An 18,413-nucleotide genomic window follows, 5' to 3' on the forward strand; every position below is an offset into this window, starting at 1 on the left:
AATCAAAACTGAAAACAAAAAGTTAAAGTGCACTTAAAAAGTCAGATGGTTGATGAATCGTTTATTTTCCTCTCCCTCTCCCTGGCTCCCCCTCCTCCTTGCCTTTATCCTATCCTTCCCTTTCAGATTCTTTCTTCTCCACTCTTGACCTTTCCCACCCACCTGGCTTCACATACCCCTTTTCAGCTAGCCTCATTTTTTTACCTCACACCTTTTTATTCCGGCATCTTCCCCCTTCCAGTCCAGCATAAGAGTCTTGTGTCAACTGCTTATTCATTTCCGTAGATGCTATCTGACCTGCTGAGTTCCTCCAGCGTTTTGTGCGTGTTTGGTTGATGAACAACTTTTTAATGAAGTATAAATACCACCAGACTAGACATGCCTATGCATCATCCTGATGAAGATGGCAGAGTCTGTCATCAAATCATTGGTCAAAATCGATACCTATACCCGGTTGGTAGCCCAAGAAGAGTTCATTCGTCGTATACACCAGGAAAGCATTAGATCTGTTTTCAACTTTTTTTATAGGTTGTTAATCTCATGGGTGCAATGCTTAAAATCTATAAATTTGAAAATAAGTACCTATAACATGACAGCATTCCGATAGTTGAACTTTCGCAAATGTCACTTGTGCTGGGAGGTGAGCTGTAAGCTCATATTCAAATACTTCCCCTATGGAAGATCTAAAAAGAAGCACTGCAAAAATTTTGCTGTTCACCGCGTCCTCTATTGTGAAGGAGAAAAGGCGTTGCAATTTGAATCAAGTTTCCCTGTTTTGTTTTTGATGTAAGAGTGGTCTGCAGCGAAGATCTTTCTGTAGAGGGTGTTAAAACATGGATTTTTTGACAAATAAGTAGACCTCTATACTTTTTACAGCACAGTAAAACAACAAATGTTGCAATTTTGAGGCAGAAGTGCACGAAAATGATAATGCAGAGCTATGGTGAAAGTGTGCAGCTTTGGGATGAGTTTCAGATTGCTATTATAAAGATGTAGCAGAGAATAAGGTGAGTGGGACATTGACACAGAGTTTTTAAATGGATTATTGAGGTTTCCGATAATTGGTGGAATTACTGATTTTTATCTCAGATTCAATTGGATCAGTAAACTGTTAGCAACATGTTTTTTTGGGTCAAGCTTTTAGTTTACCTGTTACTGCTCTGCTTGTACGCTACTTGCCTTTCTCTGTAAATAAATCTGACAATTGTATCTTAATGGGATTTATATTTTTTAAACTGACTCCTCACTCCTATTAGCTTTTGTTTTGCAGGCAAGAACTGTGATGTTAGAGTGTAATTCAGAAAAGTCTTTTTCAAGCCTAGTCCAGTTTCTGACAAGCTAAAGAAAGGAGACATTGGCAATTTCTAAAATAAAAATCAAATTTTCCTGTGTATTCTGTATTTGAATTGACTTTATTACTTAAATCCTTAATATACACAAGGAGTAAATATCTTTATGTTATGTCTCCATCTAAATGTATAGTAAATTTATAGTAATTTATAATAAATAGTATGTACAACAGGACAGTCAGTATAACGTAGAAATACAATTGTGTCAGCGTGAATTAATCAGTCTGATGGACTGGTGGAAGAAACTGGCTGTTGGTCCTGGCTTCAATGCTACGGTACCGTTTCCCGGATGGTAGCAGCTGGAAGAGTTTGTGGTTGGGGTGACTCGGGTCCCCCATGATCCTTTAGGCCCTTTTTACACACCTGTTCTTTGTAAATGTCTTGAATAGTGGGAAGTTCACATCTACGGATGTGCTGGGCTGTCCGCACCACTCTCTGCAGAGTCCTGTGGATGAGGGAGGTACAGTTCCCATACCAGGCAATGATGCAGCCAGACAGGATGCTCTCAGTTGTGCCCCTGTAGAAAGTTCTTTCTTGAGAGGTGATTTGAAATTGTTTTTCAAATTACAGGAGTAAGATCACAGCTTTTGTCAATTTTTGCTTTTTACAAAAGACATCCATGAGCAAGTTTATGAAATTTGTTTTTTGGAAATTTCAGGATGCCAGGAGCTAGTGTTGGTTTAGAAGCGATGTACAGGGAGTCAGAAAATGCATCATACCTTTTAAGGTCATCAGGAAGACTGGCCTTCAAATTAATAGCTTTTGATCAATGAAGAGCCAATAATACTCAGTAACTTTGAGTGGAAAAAAGATGAACTGCAATGATATAATTGAAGGAAGAACATTTCAGCTTTTCTTAAACACAAAGTACACTGCAGATGCTGGGGTCAAAGCAACACGTACAAACAAGCTGGAGGAACTCATCAGGTCGGGCAGCATCCGTGGAAATGAGCAGTCAACGTTTCGGGCCGAGAAACATTGAATTCTCCAACTTCCGGTAATTCCCTCCCTCTCCCTTCCCCCATCCCAGTTTCACTCTGCCTCCTCCTCCAGCTGCCTATCACCTCTCTCATGATTCTGCCTTCTTCTACTTCCCATAGTGCTTTCCCCTTACATTCCTTCTTCACCTTTCCTGCCTATCCCCTCCCTGCTTCCCCTCCCCCAACCCTTGATCTTTCCCCTTACTGGTTTTTCACCTGGCACCTATCAGCTTTCTCCTTCCCACCCTCCCCCTACCTGCTTTATAGGGCCCCTGCCCCCTCCCTCTTCAGTCCTGATGAAGGGTCTCAGCCCGAAACATTGACTGCTTGTTTCCACGGATACTGCCCGACCTGCTGAGTTGTCTGCTTTTCTTAAACCTGTTACAATTGGTGGTGCAGCAGAAGTGAAGACATTAAGCAATCTATTAAGTTTTGCTGTGTTCTCAGGCAGAAAAGTCAGAAGCAAATAGTGCAATTTTAAAAATTTATAGTACTGTGCAAAAATATTCAAATTTATGTACAACTAAGGTGCCTAAGACTTTTGCACAGTACTGTAGTAATTTTATGTATTACCATTTAGACTTTTCCCTGCAAACCTTGGTAATGTTCGTGACAAGCATGGTGAAAGGTTTCACCAGGACATTGTGGTGATGGAGAAGCGCTATCAGGGCAACTGGAGTCCATCACTGCTGGCCGATTTGTTGTTGGACACTAAAGCGAGAGCCTCAGACACTGAGTACAAGTGAAATCATCAACAAAGCATTCTTAGCTTAGTTGAACTATTGCAAAGCGTCAGCACCATTGTGCAATTAAACGCATTATATTCAATAAAAGTTAATTTCTTGATTCACCAAATTCCTACGTGATGCAAGTAGTCAGAAATTGTTTGTGTCCAGCTTCAAGTGGTCTGTCATAAATGAAAAATATTCTGATGATACGACATTTTTGAAAAGAATTGTTGTCCAGGTTATTGCTCCATGGAGTTTGTACTTTACTGGGTGTTCTTGTATTTTTAATCAATTAAGTTTATTTAGTGAAAACTCTGATCTAACACTAATCTAAAGTGGATGAAGTGCATTAGTAATGTTAATCCAGTTAACATATCACCGAAAGACAACATATTCACTAATCTTCAAATCAGTTTAATTTATCACTGAGGGCACAGCTTCTTTATAATATCTTACAGGAGTTACTGCTGTGTACCACACAGTGCTTAACGAGAAAGCTGAAGTTGGTTTACTATTTAGTGGAAGGTTTATTTCAGTTGGCAACTTGGTGATCATAAGGTGCTAAAAATCTTAGAGTATTTTTGATATTCTCATGAGTTCATTTGCACCAGTCAGTCCCAAAAGTGGGGTGAATTTATTTGTAGCAATTCAACTTGTGATCTGCTGCAACAACTTCTAGATTGACATATCCCATGCACCACTTCTAACATGCATTACTTTAATCTGCCTGAAGGCAGGAAATAAATATTTGATGCAAAATTATTAGCTGTTTTTATTGTGCAGAATATGAACTTGAAGGCAACAGTTGTATTTTGCCTCTGCATCTTATCTTGACCTTTAAGCGCAAGATAGAATGTGCTAAATTTGTCCAGTGTTATGGACATGCACAGCAGTCCCTCTGTCATTAGAAGCAAAGAGCACATTCATCCCAGCATGTCAGTCTTGTTGTCTTGATCTTTGGCCAGGACATGAGGATTTCTCCCTCTAACTTCATGTCCAGTTCTCTTTCTCATTTACTAGCTCACAGAAAGAAACCACCTGATCCATGCCAGCACCCAACGGTGCAGTCCCATCAGTCATGTTGCACTCTTGGTGCCCTGTAACCGATTCTCTGTCACATGCTCGTGAACTCCCCTTGTAATAGTTATCCAGGAAAATGAGCAAAAATTTAGTGGCCATTTTGGGGTGCGGGAGAAAACAGAAACGCCCAAGGGAAACTCTCAAAGTGACAATAAAGATGTGGAAAATTCCACGGCATCAGATTTCATGATGGATCCAGATCCCTGGAGTTAGGAGTTGCCAATACTAAGTGTTAGACTACATGACACCTCTTTCAGAAGATCTTACTCAATCTAAGTTGTGCTGCACCTGTATTTTCCCAAAAGTTTCTATCCATGATCATATTTTAATCAAATATCCCATCCTTCAGCCAAAGAGTTCAATACAATGACCTTGCTGCTCAGACACTTATACCAACATCCATCAGCTGAAGCTGTGCAGTTGCAGCTGCAGTGAGCAGGGACAATATTATATCATCTTCTTGAAGAAAGTGGGGTCAGGCATGCTGTAACCTAACCTGCGTCTCTCACTGTGGTCCATTTACAGCACTATTAACATGTAAAATCAAGGTCAGTTTTGTTGGTGTTGATTCTGAAACATGGAAATCAGTAGCAGGCCTTTAATTGATCTGAGTATTCCGATGTTTTCACTGTAGAACTGAATTGGTTGCTGGCAGTTTCGGTGTTTATTTCCTTTAGTCATTCAGGAAAATAATTCCTGCTCTTTTGATAATTCACTGTCCAGCTTGAATCCATTATTGATTTTCCTGACTAATTTTGCTGTTACCATTTTACAGAGGAGTTCAGGATTAGAACAGTTGAAGAGGTGAAATACATGAGGAATGTTAGCCAGGATGAATCTGACTGGAGTGAGAAGCGCCATGCAGGTCATGAAGATGAACAAAAGGTTGCTGCCAGGAACCAGGAGAATCTGGTAAGAAGAGTTCCTGTAATTCTAGATCTTGCGCGGAAAACCCATTTAGAATGCATTGTAATTTATTTCTACATTTGATGCTGAGAAGATATCAAGTTATGTAATTAAGGTTTCCAACTCTTTTCTGCTGTGATTGTTGCTATTGACAATTGCCATCAAGATTTAATTATCTGCTAAATCTATCAAATATAAGTTCTATTTAGCATTTTGTAGTGTTCCTGGATATACTTGGCACATTCGCCTGTTCTTATTAAGTTTAATACATAGAGCCTGTTTTATAGAGATAAGTTATTTTGTCACACAATTTTTAAAATATCATTTCAATGTAGCTTATCTTGCATTCTGCAAACTTCTGCACAACTGAAAGCCATGCCCTGAGAAAAAGAATATCAGGGTTGTATGTTCTGAATGTATGTACTTGGATAATAAATTTTACTTTGAACTTTGAACCTCTGTTATAATACAAATAAATTCCATCAAGCTTCAAATTTCAAATGAGAATTGCTACTACCAAATAAAGTTCAAAGTAAATTTATTATTAAAGTTCATACAGTATTTCTTACCATATACAAACCTAGGATTCATTTTCTTCTGGGCATACTCAATAAATCCATAATAGAATAATAACCATTATACAATCAATGAAAGACCACACCACCGTGGGCTTTCAACCAGTGTGCAAAGGACAACAAACTGTACAAATACAAAAAGAATGGACTAATAATAATAAATAAGTACGCAATAAATAACAAGGACATGAGATGAAAAGTCCTTGAAAGTGAGCCCATAGGTTGTTGGAACATTTCAGTGATGGGGTTAATGAAGTTGAGTGAAGTTATCCCCTTTAGTTTATGAACTTAATGGTTGGGGTAAAAACTGTCCATGAATCTGGTGGTGTGAGTCCTGTACCAGCTTTCTGATGGCAACAGCAAGAAGAGAGCATGACCTGGGTGGTGGGGGTCCCTGAAGTTCCTACTGCTCCGTGTAAATGTGATCAGTGGTTGGTATGGCTTTATTCGTGATGGACTGGACGATATCTCCTACATTTTATAGGATTTTCCATTTCTGATGCATGATACCTTATTTCCTTTCATGAGTAAATTTATAATTCATGGAGCCAATTGTAATGAATGAAAAGTAATCATCATACAATGTGTTTTGGAGAAACAAGAGTTGGAATAGCAGTTTTGGGAATGCACTCTACAGCGAGGAATTAGGATTAAAATAGAACAAAGTTATTAATGAATGGATAATGAGTTAGGTAAAAAAGAGATGGAAGGGAAAGTCTGAAATTAGATTGGAAATGTTGGTTTAGCAGTTATCATTTGGAGAGATTTTTGTCACCCTCAGTTACTATGTGATACTGTAGCATAGTGGCCAGCACAGTGCTTTACAGTACAGGCGACGTAGGTTCAATTCCCACTGCTGCCTGCAAAAAGTTTGTATGTTGTCCCGGTGACTGAATGGGTTTCCTCCAGGTGCTCCTACAGTCCAAAGATCTACCAGTTGGTAGATTAATTGGTCTTTGTAAATTGTCCCATGACTAGGCTAGGATTAAGTTGGGAGATTGCTGGATGACGTGGCTTGAAGGGCCTATTCTGCGCTTCATCTCAATAAAAACAAATAAAACTATGAGGAATAAATGAAGGTTTCCTCAACATGCACTTTCCTCTCATAGTGTACTATAATAGCAGGAGAACAGATGAATTAAATGTGAGCACAACAAAGTAGGGTATAAAACTATGTAACTATGAGAGAGGGAGGCTGCTGACTGAAGGGTCACAAGAGGAATGTATGTAGATGAAAGTATGGAATAATTCTGTTACAAGGAAGAAAATTACTTCCTGAATACATAGAGGTTAGACCCCAATTAAAAATTGTTGAGAGCTTTAGGACCATGAAAATCATAAAATATTAATGATGTGAATAAATAACCCAAAGGGAAATTTCTTATTAAAGTAATAAATTAATAGCACCGGTAGAAGTAAACAGGTTTGATCTGATAGCTTGAGAACTGTAGTTGTAGTTACAAAACTTACTTCAAGTTCACGTTTATTGTCATCTGAATGTACATGTATATAACCGAATGAAACAATGTTCTCTGGACCATGGTGCAGCCACAAAACATATCACACATAGCATATAAAAGAAATATTATCATAAATAAGTTAATAAAATAATCAAAATGCTTGTAGTGCACAGCACAGGTAAACAGTGCAATAAACAAGTCATTGTCCTAGTGACAAGACCTCAGTGGTGGCAGGGTATTCATTAGTCTCACAGCCTGAAGGAAGAAGCTATTACCTAGTCTGGCAGTTCCAAGTCTTGAATGTTTCTGTACCTCCTCGCTGATGGTAGTGGGTCAGAGATTGAGAGATGAGTGGTAGGGATTCTCAATAATGCTTGGGGACTTTGTCTACAGCGCTTCCGGTAGCTGGCACAGATAGAGGGAGAAGGAGACCCTGATGATCCTCTCGGTGGTGGTTTACTATCCTTTATGATGCCTTGCGGCCAGACAGGACATTTGGATTGTGCTTCTGTAGGAAGCCATTAGAAAGGGCGCAGGAAGGCTTGCACACCTCAATCTCCTCAAAGCATAGATGCTGCTGTCCGCCTTGACTAACGTGTGGATCCGTAGGTTTGATCGTCCGTTATGTGCACAGCAATGAACTTTGTGCTCTTCACTCTCTCCATGGCAGAGCCATTGACATGCAATGGAAAATGGTCGACCTGAAGTCCACCATCATCTCTTGTCTTGTCCATGACGAGAATCACTGTTGTTCTCACACCATTTGACAATCCTCTCTACCTCCTCCTTGTCAGCTCATTGCAGATGAGTCCCACTACTGTTGTGTCATCAGCAAACTGGATAACGTGGTTTGTGCTGGATCTGACAGTGCATTCTTGAGTCAGCAGTGTGAACAACACCAGGCTGACCACACAGCCCTAGGGTCACCAATACACTGTGCTGGAGATTGAGGTGTTGCTGCCAACTTGAGCTGATTGGGGTCTTTCCATCAGGGGGCAATATTGTGTTATACATTGAGATGTTGAGCCTCAATGAGGACAATTTACCCACCAGCCTGTGAGGGGTGATCATGTTAAATACGGAGTTAAAGTTGATGAACAACATCCTAGCATATGAAGCATCATTTTCTAGGTGGGACAGGACGGAGTGCAGGGCCATGGCTGTGGCATCATCAGTGGAGCAGTTTGAGCGATAGGCAGACTGGAAAGTGTTCAGTGTAGGTGGAAGGTGGAATTTCATATAATCTATTACCAGCTACCTCAAAGCACTTCACGATTGTTGAAGTCAGTGCCACTGGGTGGTATTCGTTGAGACCAGTTACTGTCACTCTCTTGGGCACTGGTTTGGTGATGGTAGATTGAAACCTGCAGGGTCAGTAGACTGCTTCAAAGATATATTAAAGAGATCCATTAAGGCCTCTGTTATGTTGACTGCACAACACTTCTGTTAGCTGGGCCACAAGCAATTTAGCTACAAAATATTCCAAGGTTTTCTATTTTGGAAGAGGAACAATTGAGGGTTTGGACGAGAGCCTGACAAACAATGGGTTAGAAAGGATCTTGGCCTGGAAAATGAAAAGGGATTGTTACTAAAAATAGTGGTCGGTGCATGTAGATAAAAAAAGACTTAACAGCTTTTCTATTATGCAGAATGTAATTTTGCAACTTAAAGCTGTAGTAAGAATAATAAAATCCTCATGATATTTTAAATAAATGGGAGGACCAAATTTGCATACAAATTAAACTTTGTTGGAAGAACCTTTGGGTGAATTCAAGACCATTTATTGATCTTTATAGCAAGGAACTTAATGCTTTATACTATTTTAGCTCTGCAATTGTGTGATGAAGCAAGGTTAATAATGTTGTCATTTAGAGGGCCTCTGAGGAAGAGTGATCATATCAAAAAAATCCTTTGGTTGGTTTTACATAGCGCCAAAAGATGGTTGGTTGCTTAGAAGAAAAAAATGTGTATGTATATAACATATATATGTGTGTGTGTATACACATATAAATTAAATAGTATCCTAGTCAGCCCTTGTTTTATTTTTCATATACATCTGTAACATTATATGCAACATAATTATTCCTATAACCTGTTGAAGCATAAATATTGACAAAAAAAGCTTTGGCAACTATTAGAGACTGTGGAAGGTGGGGACCACAGAGATAAATGTAAGTCACAAGTGGGTCACAAGCAGGAAAGGATTGAGAACCACTGTAGTGGACTACTGACTATTTTGTATACTTTCAATCATCTTAACTGAGGAAGCAAAGACTTGCATTAGAAGGGTGTGCAATGAAGAGTCACCATTTGGATAGTATTATACTGTAAGACGAGGTTGAGTTTTGAATTCTGAGGAGTGATACCATTAATATTTTTCAGGGGCTTGATAGTAATTAGAAGGGCGTTTGAAATGGCTGGGAATTTTATAGCAGTGAGTCAAAGCTCGAAATAAGGAGTTGATCTTTGGATTGATAGCCAAAACTTGTTTCTCAGTGGCCAGTAGAGTTTTGAATTTCAGTGACACAGCGGTCGGTGAAAGATCAAAATCAACACACACAGAATGCTGGAGAAACTCAGCATGTCGGGCATTTTCCTCCGTTAATGCTGCTTGACTCGCTGAGTTCCTCCAGCATTTTGTACATCGATCCAGATTTCCAGCATCTGCTCCCTGTCTTATATCTGTCAAATATTAAGATATGTTTTCACAAAGCATTGGATTCCAGTAAAGTATATTGGGATAGGTGACACTGAGTGAGTGTGCAGCCTAATTGAACTGTTCTCATCATTTGTAATAATAACAAAATGTGATAGGTTTAAGTTTTTGTTTCAAAAGATGAGATCTGAAACAGTTGAGATGAACTAAAGGGAAGTACTGAATCAAGTAGTTACAATAGATTGAATGAATATGATGCTAGGACCTGACTAGATCAGTCAGAAATCAAGACAATGAAAAGAGAAATCAGAGGTCGTACAAAAATTATTGTTAGAATGTGGCAAGGAGAGGAGGAGTAATTAGGTAGTTCCTGTTTTGCACTAAGCTTGATATTAATGAGTGAGTTAGATTTACTTCCACAGCAAGGTTTAATTTAGTCGTTACTTGGAAATCAGATTCATACTTAACTATGGACCGTTGGAATAATGAAATATATAGCTGCATTCCACTTGAAAAAATTACTTATAATTTAAGAAATGAATATGATATATTTTTGAAAATTTGGCACCCCTATCTGCAAAAGATAGGATTAAATATATAGGTCCTTTGAGGATAAAATTATTAGTTATTTGGGGAAAAAATATAGATATATACTAAAGTTATTTTGAACTCCATGGAGCATGTGGGGCTCCTCCGATATCCAGGCAATCCTTCTTTCTTTGTTCTTTCTTTCTTTCTTTCTTTCTTTCTTTCTGTTTTTTTCTTTTTTTTTAGACAGGGATGTAAGGGGGGAAGGGTTAAGGGGAGGGGGGAGGGCTAATATTAATTTTCATTACTCTATTATTCTATTCATTGTATACAATTCTCTTAAAAATGTAATAAAAATATATTTTAAAAAGGTTTAGTTTAGTCTTTTAGGATAAATATTATTTTGGGAGTGGCAGAAGGAATATGTGAATGACTCTAATAACATCTGAGAGACGAGCATTGCTCTTAATAGCTTTTCTTGTCAATGCAGCTTCAACCTTTCCCAGCTACACATCTATTACAACAGCTACGCAATTTACATTCATTCATGTGGTGCCTTTACATGGGGGGATAAAAAACACAAAAGTGTTTTGCAGCATTGTTATTGGGTAAGAACTGGTGAACAAACACTTGGTCATAGAATCATAGAAGTAGGTTTGAAGCAACACTTCCAAACAACATTAGTGGGGCGATTTGGGAAAGAAATCCCATAGTTCAGATCAGTAAGACTTGAGAGCAGAGCAGCATTAATGGGGCAGTGGGGTTAGTGGAAAGTCTTCATTTGCACGAGTTGTTTAAACTTAATGATATAGAAGGTTCAGTTGGAGGAATCTAAAAGGAGAAATGATCATTGACAGGCTACCCGTTCTTTAAGTAAAACATTTGATGATAAGCATGGCTCAGAGGAATTCTTAGGGCAGAGTACAATTGTACAGCTTCACATTTGATGTATCCCATTTTCACTTTGAAATCAACTTTGGCTGTTATCTTTTGTCATTTATGTTTCAATTTCTAAAGTATGAGTTGACATCTTGATGAAAGCACTATTCTCCTGAACTTGGGGTGTTAAACCTTAATGATACTGTTACACTTGCTGTCTTGATTACCTGTGTGTGCCAGGATCAAATACGACAATATTGATTTTTTTTTTTGTTTGAATGCTGCACTACAATTCTTGCATAATTACAAGCTCACAACAGATTAATAAAGACTTCTGCAAATTAGAACCACCCTAGATTTGGAGGGATATTTTGAGTTTTGAAAGCTGTAAAGAGTTGACAATTCCTGTTTAATACACCAAAAAATAATGGGTTGAAATTCCTTTCAGAACTAATGTTTATCTCAATATCATTTACAATTATGTTCCTGAATCAAGCTTAGCAATTACAGTAAGTAAGCTGATAAGTAAAACTCTATTAATTGGCACCCTTAGTTCTGGACATTTTCTTCGAAGTTGATCAACTTCCTCATGAGATCAGCAACTTTTTTGTCGACTCATTTGTTGTAAACTGTCAAAGTTTTTGCATTCTGAAGGTGAAGGGTGCAATATGTTTGTATTCTGTTGTTGTCTCACAATTATTAGCTGCCAGGAGTTAAGCAATATGACAGTGCTGTCCCTTGATGTCTGCCACAACAATTGTCTTTTTGGATGCTCCAGTTAAATGTTTAAATGTGATTATCTGTTTAAGAATGAAAATTTTGAACTAGTTTTTTTTTGAATGCTTGTCAAAATTTCAGGATATCAGAAATTGAGAGAGTAACTGTGCAAATGACTTGAGGCTGTTGTTAGGGATCCAAAAAACTTTCTGCTGAAACTATGGCAAGAAATGAGAACTAAGAAATGTCTTTTGTTCAGGATCTTGGGAAGTACAGTATTTACAGTAAATCCAGTGTAATGCTGAAAACTCTGGGCATCCAGAGGAGTTTTACAGGTTCAGAGAAGGTAAATGGTTTGTTTATTAATGGGAAGCAGGGTTCTTAAGGAATTGAATAAAGCATTCATCGGGTGCAGCAGGGATCTTCACAGCTGTAGTTGTTTTCTCCTTTCTAAGCGGGCATAGACTGCGTTCAGTTCATCTGGTAGTGAAGCAACGCTGCCTGGCACTCAGCGTCAGTAAGACGAAAGAGCTGACTGTGGACTTAAGGAAGGGTAAGATGAAGGAACACATACCATCCTCGTAGAGAGATCAGAAGTGGAGAGAGTGAGCAATTTCAAGTTCCTGGGTGACAAGATCTCTGAGGATCTAACCTGGTCCCAACATATCTGTGCAGTTATAAAGAAAGGCAAGACAGTGACTATACTTCATGAGGAGTTTGATGAGATTTGGTATGTCAACAAAAACACTCAAAAACTTCTATAGATGTACCATGGAGAGCATTCTGACAGTTTGCATCACTGTTTGGTATGTGGTCGCTACTGCACGGGACAGAAAGAAGCTACAGAGGGTTATAAATTTAGTCAGCTCCATCTTGGGTACTAGCCTACAAAGTACCCAGGGCATCTTCAAAGAGCAGTGTCTCAAAAAGGCAGCGTCCATTATTAAGGACCTCCAGCACCCAGGGCATGCCCTTTTCTCACTGTTACCATGGTAGGAGGTACAGAAGTCTAAAGGCACACACTCAGCGATTCAGGAACAGTTTCTTCCCCCTTTGCCATCCGATTCCTAAATGGATGTTGAACACTACCTCACTTTTTTAATATACAAACCCCATTTCCAGAAAAGTTGGGATATTTTCCAAAATGCAATAAAAACAAAAATCTGTGATATGTTAATTCACATGAACCTTTATTTAACTGACAAAAGTACAAAGAAAAGATTTTCAATAGTTTTACTGACCAACTTAATTGTATTTTGTAAATATACACAAATTGAGAATTTGATGGCTGCAACACACTCAACAAAAGTTGGAACAGAGGCATGTTTACCATTGTGTTACATCACCTTTCCTTTTAATAACACTTTTTAATCGTTTTGGAACTGAGGATACTAATTGTAGTAGATTTGCAATTGGAAATTTTGTCCATTCTTGCTTGATATAAGACTTCAGCTGCTCAACAGTCCGTGGTTTCCGTTGTCTGATTCTCCTCTTCATGATGTACCATACATTTTCAATAGGAGATAGATCTGGACTGGCAGCAGACCAGTCAAGCACACACACTCTGTGTCTACAAAGCCACGCTGTTGTAGCCCGTGCAGAATGTGGTCTGGCATTGTCCTGCTGAAATAAGCATGGACGTTCCGGGAAGAAACGTCGCCTTGATGGCAACATATGTCTCTCTAAAATCCTAATATATGCCTCAGAGCCAACGGTACCTTCACATACATGCAACTCAACCATGCCGTGGGCACTGATGCACACCCATACCATCACAGATGCTGGCTTTTGCACCTTTCGCTGATAACAATCAGGATGGTCGTTTTCATCTTTGGCACGGAGAACTCGACGCCTGTTTTTTCTGAAAACTAGCTGAAATGTGGACTCATCTGACCACAGCACATGGTTCCACAGCCTTTTGGTCCATCTGAGATGAGCTCAGGCCCAGAGAACTCGCCGGCGTTTCTGCATAGAGTTGATGTATGGCTTCCTCCTTGCGTAATACAGTTTCAAGTTGCATTTCTGGATGCAGCAACGGACTGTGTTAAGTGACAGTGGTTTTCTGAAGTACTCCCGAGCCCAGGTGGCTATAATTGTCACAGTAGCATGACGGTCTCTTAGGCAGTGCCGCCTGAGGGCTCAAAGATCACGTGCATTCAACAGTGGTTTCCGACCTTGCCCTTTACGCACTGTGATGAATTCTCTGAATCTTTTCACAATATTATGTATTGTAGATGTTGAAAAACCTAAATTCTCTGCAATCTTGAGTTGGGAAATGTTCCTTTTGAACTGACTAACAATTCTCTCACGAATTTTGGCACAAAGGGGTGAGCCACGACCCACCCTTGCTTGCAAGGACTGAGCCTTTGATGCACGCTACTTTTATACCCAGTCATGATACCTCACCTGCTACCAATTAGCCTGCTTAATGTGGAGTCTTCCAAGCCGGTGTTACTTGAATATTCTGTGCACTTTTCAATCTTATTTTAATTCTGTCCCAACTTTTGTTGAGTGTGTTGCAGCCATCAAATTCTAAATTTGTGTATATTTGCAAAATAGAATTGAGTTGGTCAGTAAAACTACTGAAAATCTTTTCTTTGTACATTTGTCAGTTAAATAAGGGTTCACGTGAATTAACATCACAGATTTTTGTTTTTATTGCATTTTGGAAAATATCCCAACTTTTCTGGAAATGGGGTTTGTATATTATCTCTGTTTTTGCACGATTTTTAATCTATTCAATGTATGTATACTGTAATGATTTATTTTTTTCTTCTATATTATGTATTGCATTAAACTGCTGCTGCTAAGTTAATAAATTTCTCAACACATGTTGGTGATAATAAACCTGATTCTGACCCTAATATTGAGGAGCCCTTGTATTTTTATTTGTATTTTTTCCATTCTTTGCCCAATTTCCTGCCTCTTCCCACTTCCCCAATGCCACACACACACGCACACAGACACTCACACAACTTCTGCTTTGCTGTATTTTACCACTAATTAGAGTAGCTATTGTCCCACCACATGTTGGGTGTCTGTAGACCTGAAGGAAAACATGAGCCACCTTGTTAAATACCATTCAGACTGCAAGAGAAAACATAGAGCAGCGTTTGTCCTTTGCAACTTTGCTGATGTTTGGAGAGAACACGTAAAAACAGGTGAAGGCTTTTACTGGTGGTGGGAGCAACCCAAGTTTAGGAGCTGAGTGTACCATGGAACATTAGAGGGGACTGGCATAATTCCTATTCTTTATATAGCTATCAGAAATAAGCTGAGCAATCTTATTGGAAGTACGTACTTGTGTATTGCTTAGCATAACACCACAGCCCTCCCTAAACTATTTATAATTAGTTAAACACGCCTGTGTTTTAACCTGTCTCTATAGTTTCTGTTCTATTTTTGTTTAGAGATTCTGCTATTGAAGATCAGCAAATCATAGTGGAGTATAGCCTCATGGTGCTTTACCAGCATGCATGGAGCCTAGGTTTGATATTACAATAGTAGTTCAACTTAAAGATAGCAAGCTTTTAAAATGGTGCTGGTCAGATTATCACAATTCAACTTCCAATTTATAGATGGATTTTGACTGGTGTATAGAGTCTTCTGTATGCTTGAAGTACAAAGTAGGGGAAACTGGTTCAATTTTCAAAATCAGAATAATTGTGAGATAGCGTACATGGATTCATTGTCCGTTCAGAAATGTGATGGATGAAGGGAAGGAGTTGTTCCTAAAATGATGAGTTTATGTCTTCATGATCCTTGATGGCAGCAATGAGAAGAGGGTATGACCTGGGTGATGGGGGTCTTTAATGATGCCACCTTTTTGAGGCATTTCCTCTTGAGGGTGCTGGGGGGACTAATGCCCATGATGGAGCTGGCTGTGTTTGCAACTTTCTGCAGCTTTTTCTAATCCTGTGCCCTACCATATGTTGGTGCAACCAGTTAGAATGCTCTCCACGTTACATCTGTAAAAATTTGCACAAGTTTTTTGGTGATATACCATGTCTCAAGCTCCTTGTGAAATACAGCTGCTGTCATGCTTTCATTATCAGTTTGTTGGGCCCAGGGTAGATCTTCAGAGATGTTGACATCCAGGAAATTGAAACTGCTCTTCCTTTCCACTGCTGATACCTCAATGAAAACAGGTGTGTATGCGACCTTGACTTTCCCTTCCTGAAATTCACATTCAGTTCTTTGGTCTTACTGACATTGAGTACAAGGTTGTGGTGTTGTGATGCCACTCAACCACCTGATCTATCTCCCTCCTGTACGTCTCCTTGTCACAATCGGAAACTTAGCCAGCAATATTTGTGTCATCAGCAAATTTATAGATGGCATTTGGGCTGTGCCTAGCCACATGGTCATGAGTGTAGAGAGAGTAGAGAAGTGGACTGAGCATGTATCATTGATATGCCCCAGTGTTAATTGTCAGCAAGCTGGAGATATTATTTCCGATCCACGCTGTCTGTGGTCTCTCGAAGAGGAAGTCAGGTATCCAGTTGCAAAGGGAGGTGCAGAGGCCCGGCTGTAGTTCATTGATTAATACTGAGTGCATGGTGCTGTTAAGTGCTGAGCTATAATCAATGAAGAGCAGCCCGATGTGTGTATCGCTTTTGTTCAGGTGATCCAAGGCCGAGTGTAGAGCTGTGAGATTGTAGACCTAGTGTGGTGATGGGCAAATTGCTGTGGGTCCAGGTCTTTGCTTAGGCAGGAGTTGATTCTGTCTATGAATGATTTATAATGCATTGGACACTGGTCATTGAGGCAGCTCACCGTACTCTTCTTGGGGCACTGGTTTGATTGTTGTCTTTGTGAAGCAGTGAGAACCTCTGACTGCATCAGTGAGATTGAAGATGTCCTTCAATCACTCCTGCTAGTTGGTTGGCACACATTTTCAGTGTCCTACCAGGTACACCATCAGGGCCTGACGCTTTGCGAGGGTTCACCCTCTTGAAGGATGTTCTGATGTCAGCCTGTGAGACACAGTGTTGCCATATACTGCAGGGATTTGCACAGACGTGGTTTTATTCTCCCTTTCAAAGCATGCATGAAAGGTGTCGAGTTCATCCGAGAGTGAAGCATCACAGCTATTCATGATGTTAAGTTTTGCTTTGTAGGAAGCAGTGGCCTGCGAACCCTGCTTGAGCCAAAATGCATCCGATTCCAATTTAATTGGAATTGTTTCCTTGCTCTTAAAATAGCCTTCAGTAAGTCTCACCAGGACTACTTGTATAGTTCTGGTTCAGCAGCATTGAATGCCACAGATCTAGCCCTCAGAAGACAATGAATCTCCTGGTTCATCAACGGCTTTTGATTGTGTATGTCTGGTGTATTCTCGAAGGCACACCCTCATCCAGGCAGGTTTTGACAAAGTTGGTAACAACTGTGATGTATTGTTTCACACTTGAAGATGAATCCTTGAACATCGTCCCATCCACCAATTTAAAGCAGTCCTATAAGTGTTCCTCTACCTCCCTTGACCATACCTTTTTTCATCACCACTGGTGCTGTGGTCTTTAGTCTTTGCCAGTTTGCCGGGAGTAGAAGTACTGCCGGGTGATTGGACTTTCTAAAGTGCAGGCGTGGAATGGCCTGTTGAGTGTTCTTGATGGTGATGTAATAGTGGTCAAGTGTGTTGGCTCCTCTGGTTCCACAAGTTGGTGGTAGCTGTTCAGAAACTCCTTCAAACTGGCCTGGTTGAAATCCCCCCACAGTGATAGGGGAGGCATCAGGTGCGCAGTTTCATGACAGCTGATCACAGTGCTCAGCTCCTCCAGTGCCTGTCTGACATGGCTAGAGGTAGAATGACACATGTACCAGGATGACAGTAGAAAACTCCCTCAACAGATAAAATGGATGGCACTTGACCTCTGGATGTTCCAGGCCAGGTGAGTAGGACTACACCAGAACTGCCACATCTGTGCACCATGATGAGGTAATCATGAAACACACTCCACACCCTCTACCTTTATAAGACAGCTTTTCTGTCTTTGCGGTGGGTGCTGAAGCCCTCAGACTGCAGCGCTACATCCAAAATGGTGAGGGTGGCCATGTTTCTGTAAAGCAAAGTACACAGCAGTCTCTGATGTCCCTTTGGTGCAGCAATCTTGCTCTGAAATCTACAGATTTATTTTGCAGAGACTGTACAGTAAGATAGTTGGGTATGTGGATCTAAGGGCTCCTTAGAAGAAATCAAAGAAATTAATTAACTTTATTTTAACACCACATGAGCCTTGAAGCTCACTGATGCATACAGTATCCTTTATCTTTTATACCTGGTTGGTTGTTTTGGCTTCACCAGTAGTAGAAGTTAGTGTTGTCTTATTTACTGCATTTAATTATCAGGTCTCAAAACATTAATTGGAAGAGCAGAAGATGTAGCATAAGGTGAAAGAGAAATTGAAGTACATTTGAAGAGAAGGAATATAGAAGTAAAACACTTAAGCCACTGAAATCAAACTTCAGAACTGGTAATCAACACCCCAGCCACTACCATGTTACCCATTTAGCACAGATGTCTGGCACGTAGGAATCGTGTTTCAGAAAAGGTTA

General features: G+C 39.7%; 1 protein-coding gene across 3 annotated transcripts in view; it reads left to right on the forward strand.

The window, feature by feature from the left end:
• Positions 1 to 18,413, forward strand: part of LOC140737267 (uncharacterized protein C1orf21-like) — a 202,113-nt gene that overhangs the window by 109,746 nt on the left and 73,954 nt on the right. For all 3 annotated transcript variants that reach the window (XM_073063612.1, XM_073063614.1, XM_073063613.1), the window contains exon 4: positions 4,913 to 5,049. In XM_073063612.1, the coding sequence (XP_072919713.1) occupies positions 4,913 to 5,049 (137 nt within the window). The remainder of the gene's footprint in view (positions 1 to 4,912; positions 5,050 to 18,413) is intronic.

This window comes from Hemitrygon akajei, chromosome 12 (genome assembly GCF_048418815.1).
Source record: "Hemitrygon akajei chromosome 12, sHemAka1.3, whole genome shotgun sequence".
In the NCBI taxonomy this organism is placed as follows: Eukaryota; Metazoa; Chordata; class Chondrichthyes; order Myliobatiformes; family Dasyatidae; genus Hemitrygon; species Hemitrygon akajei.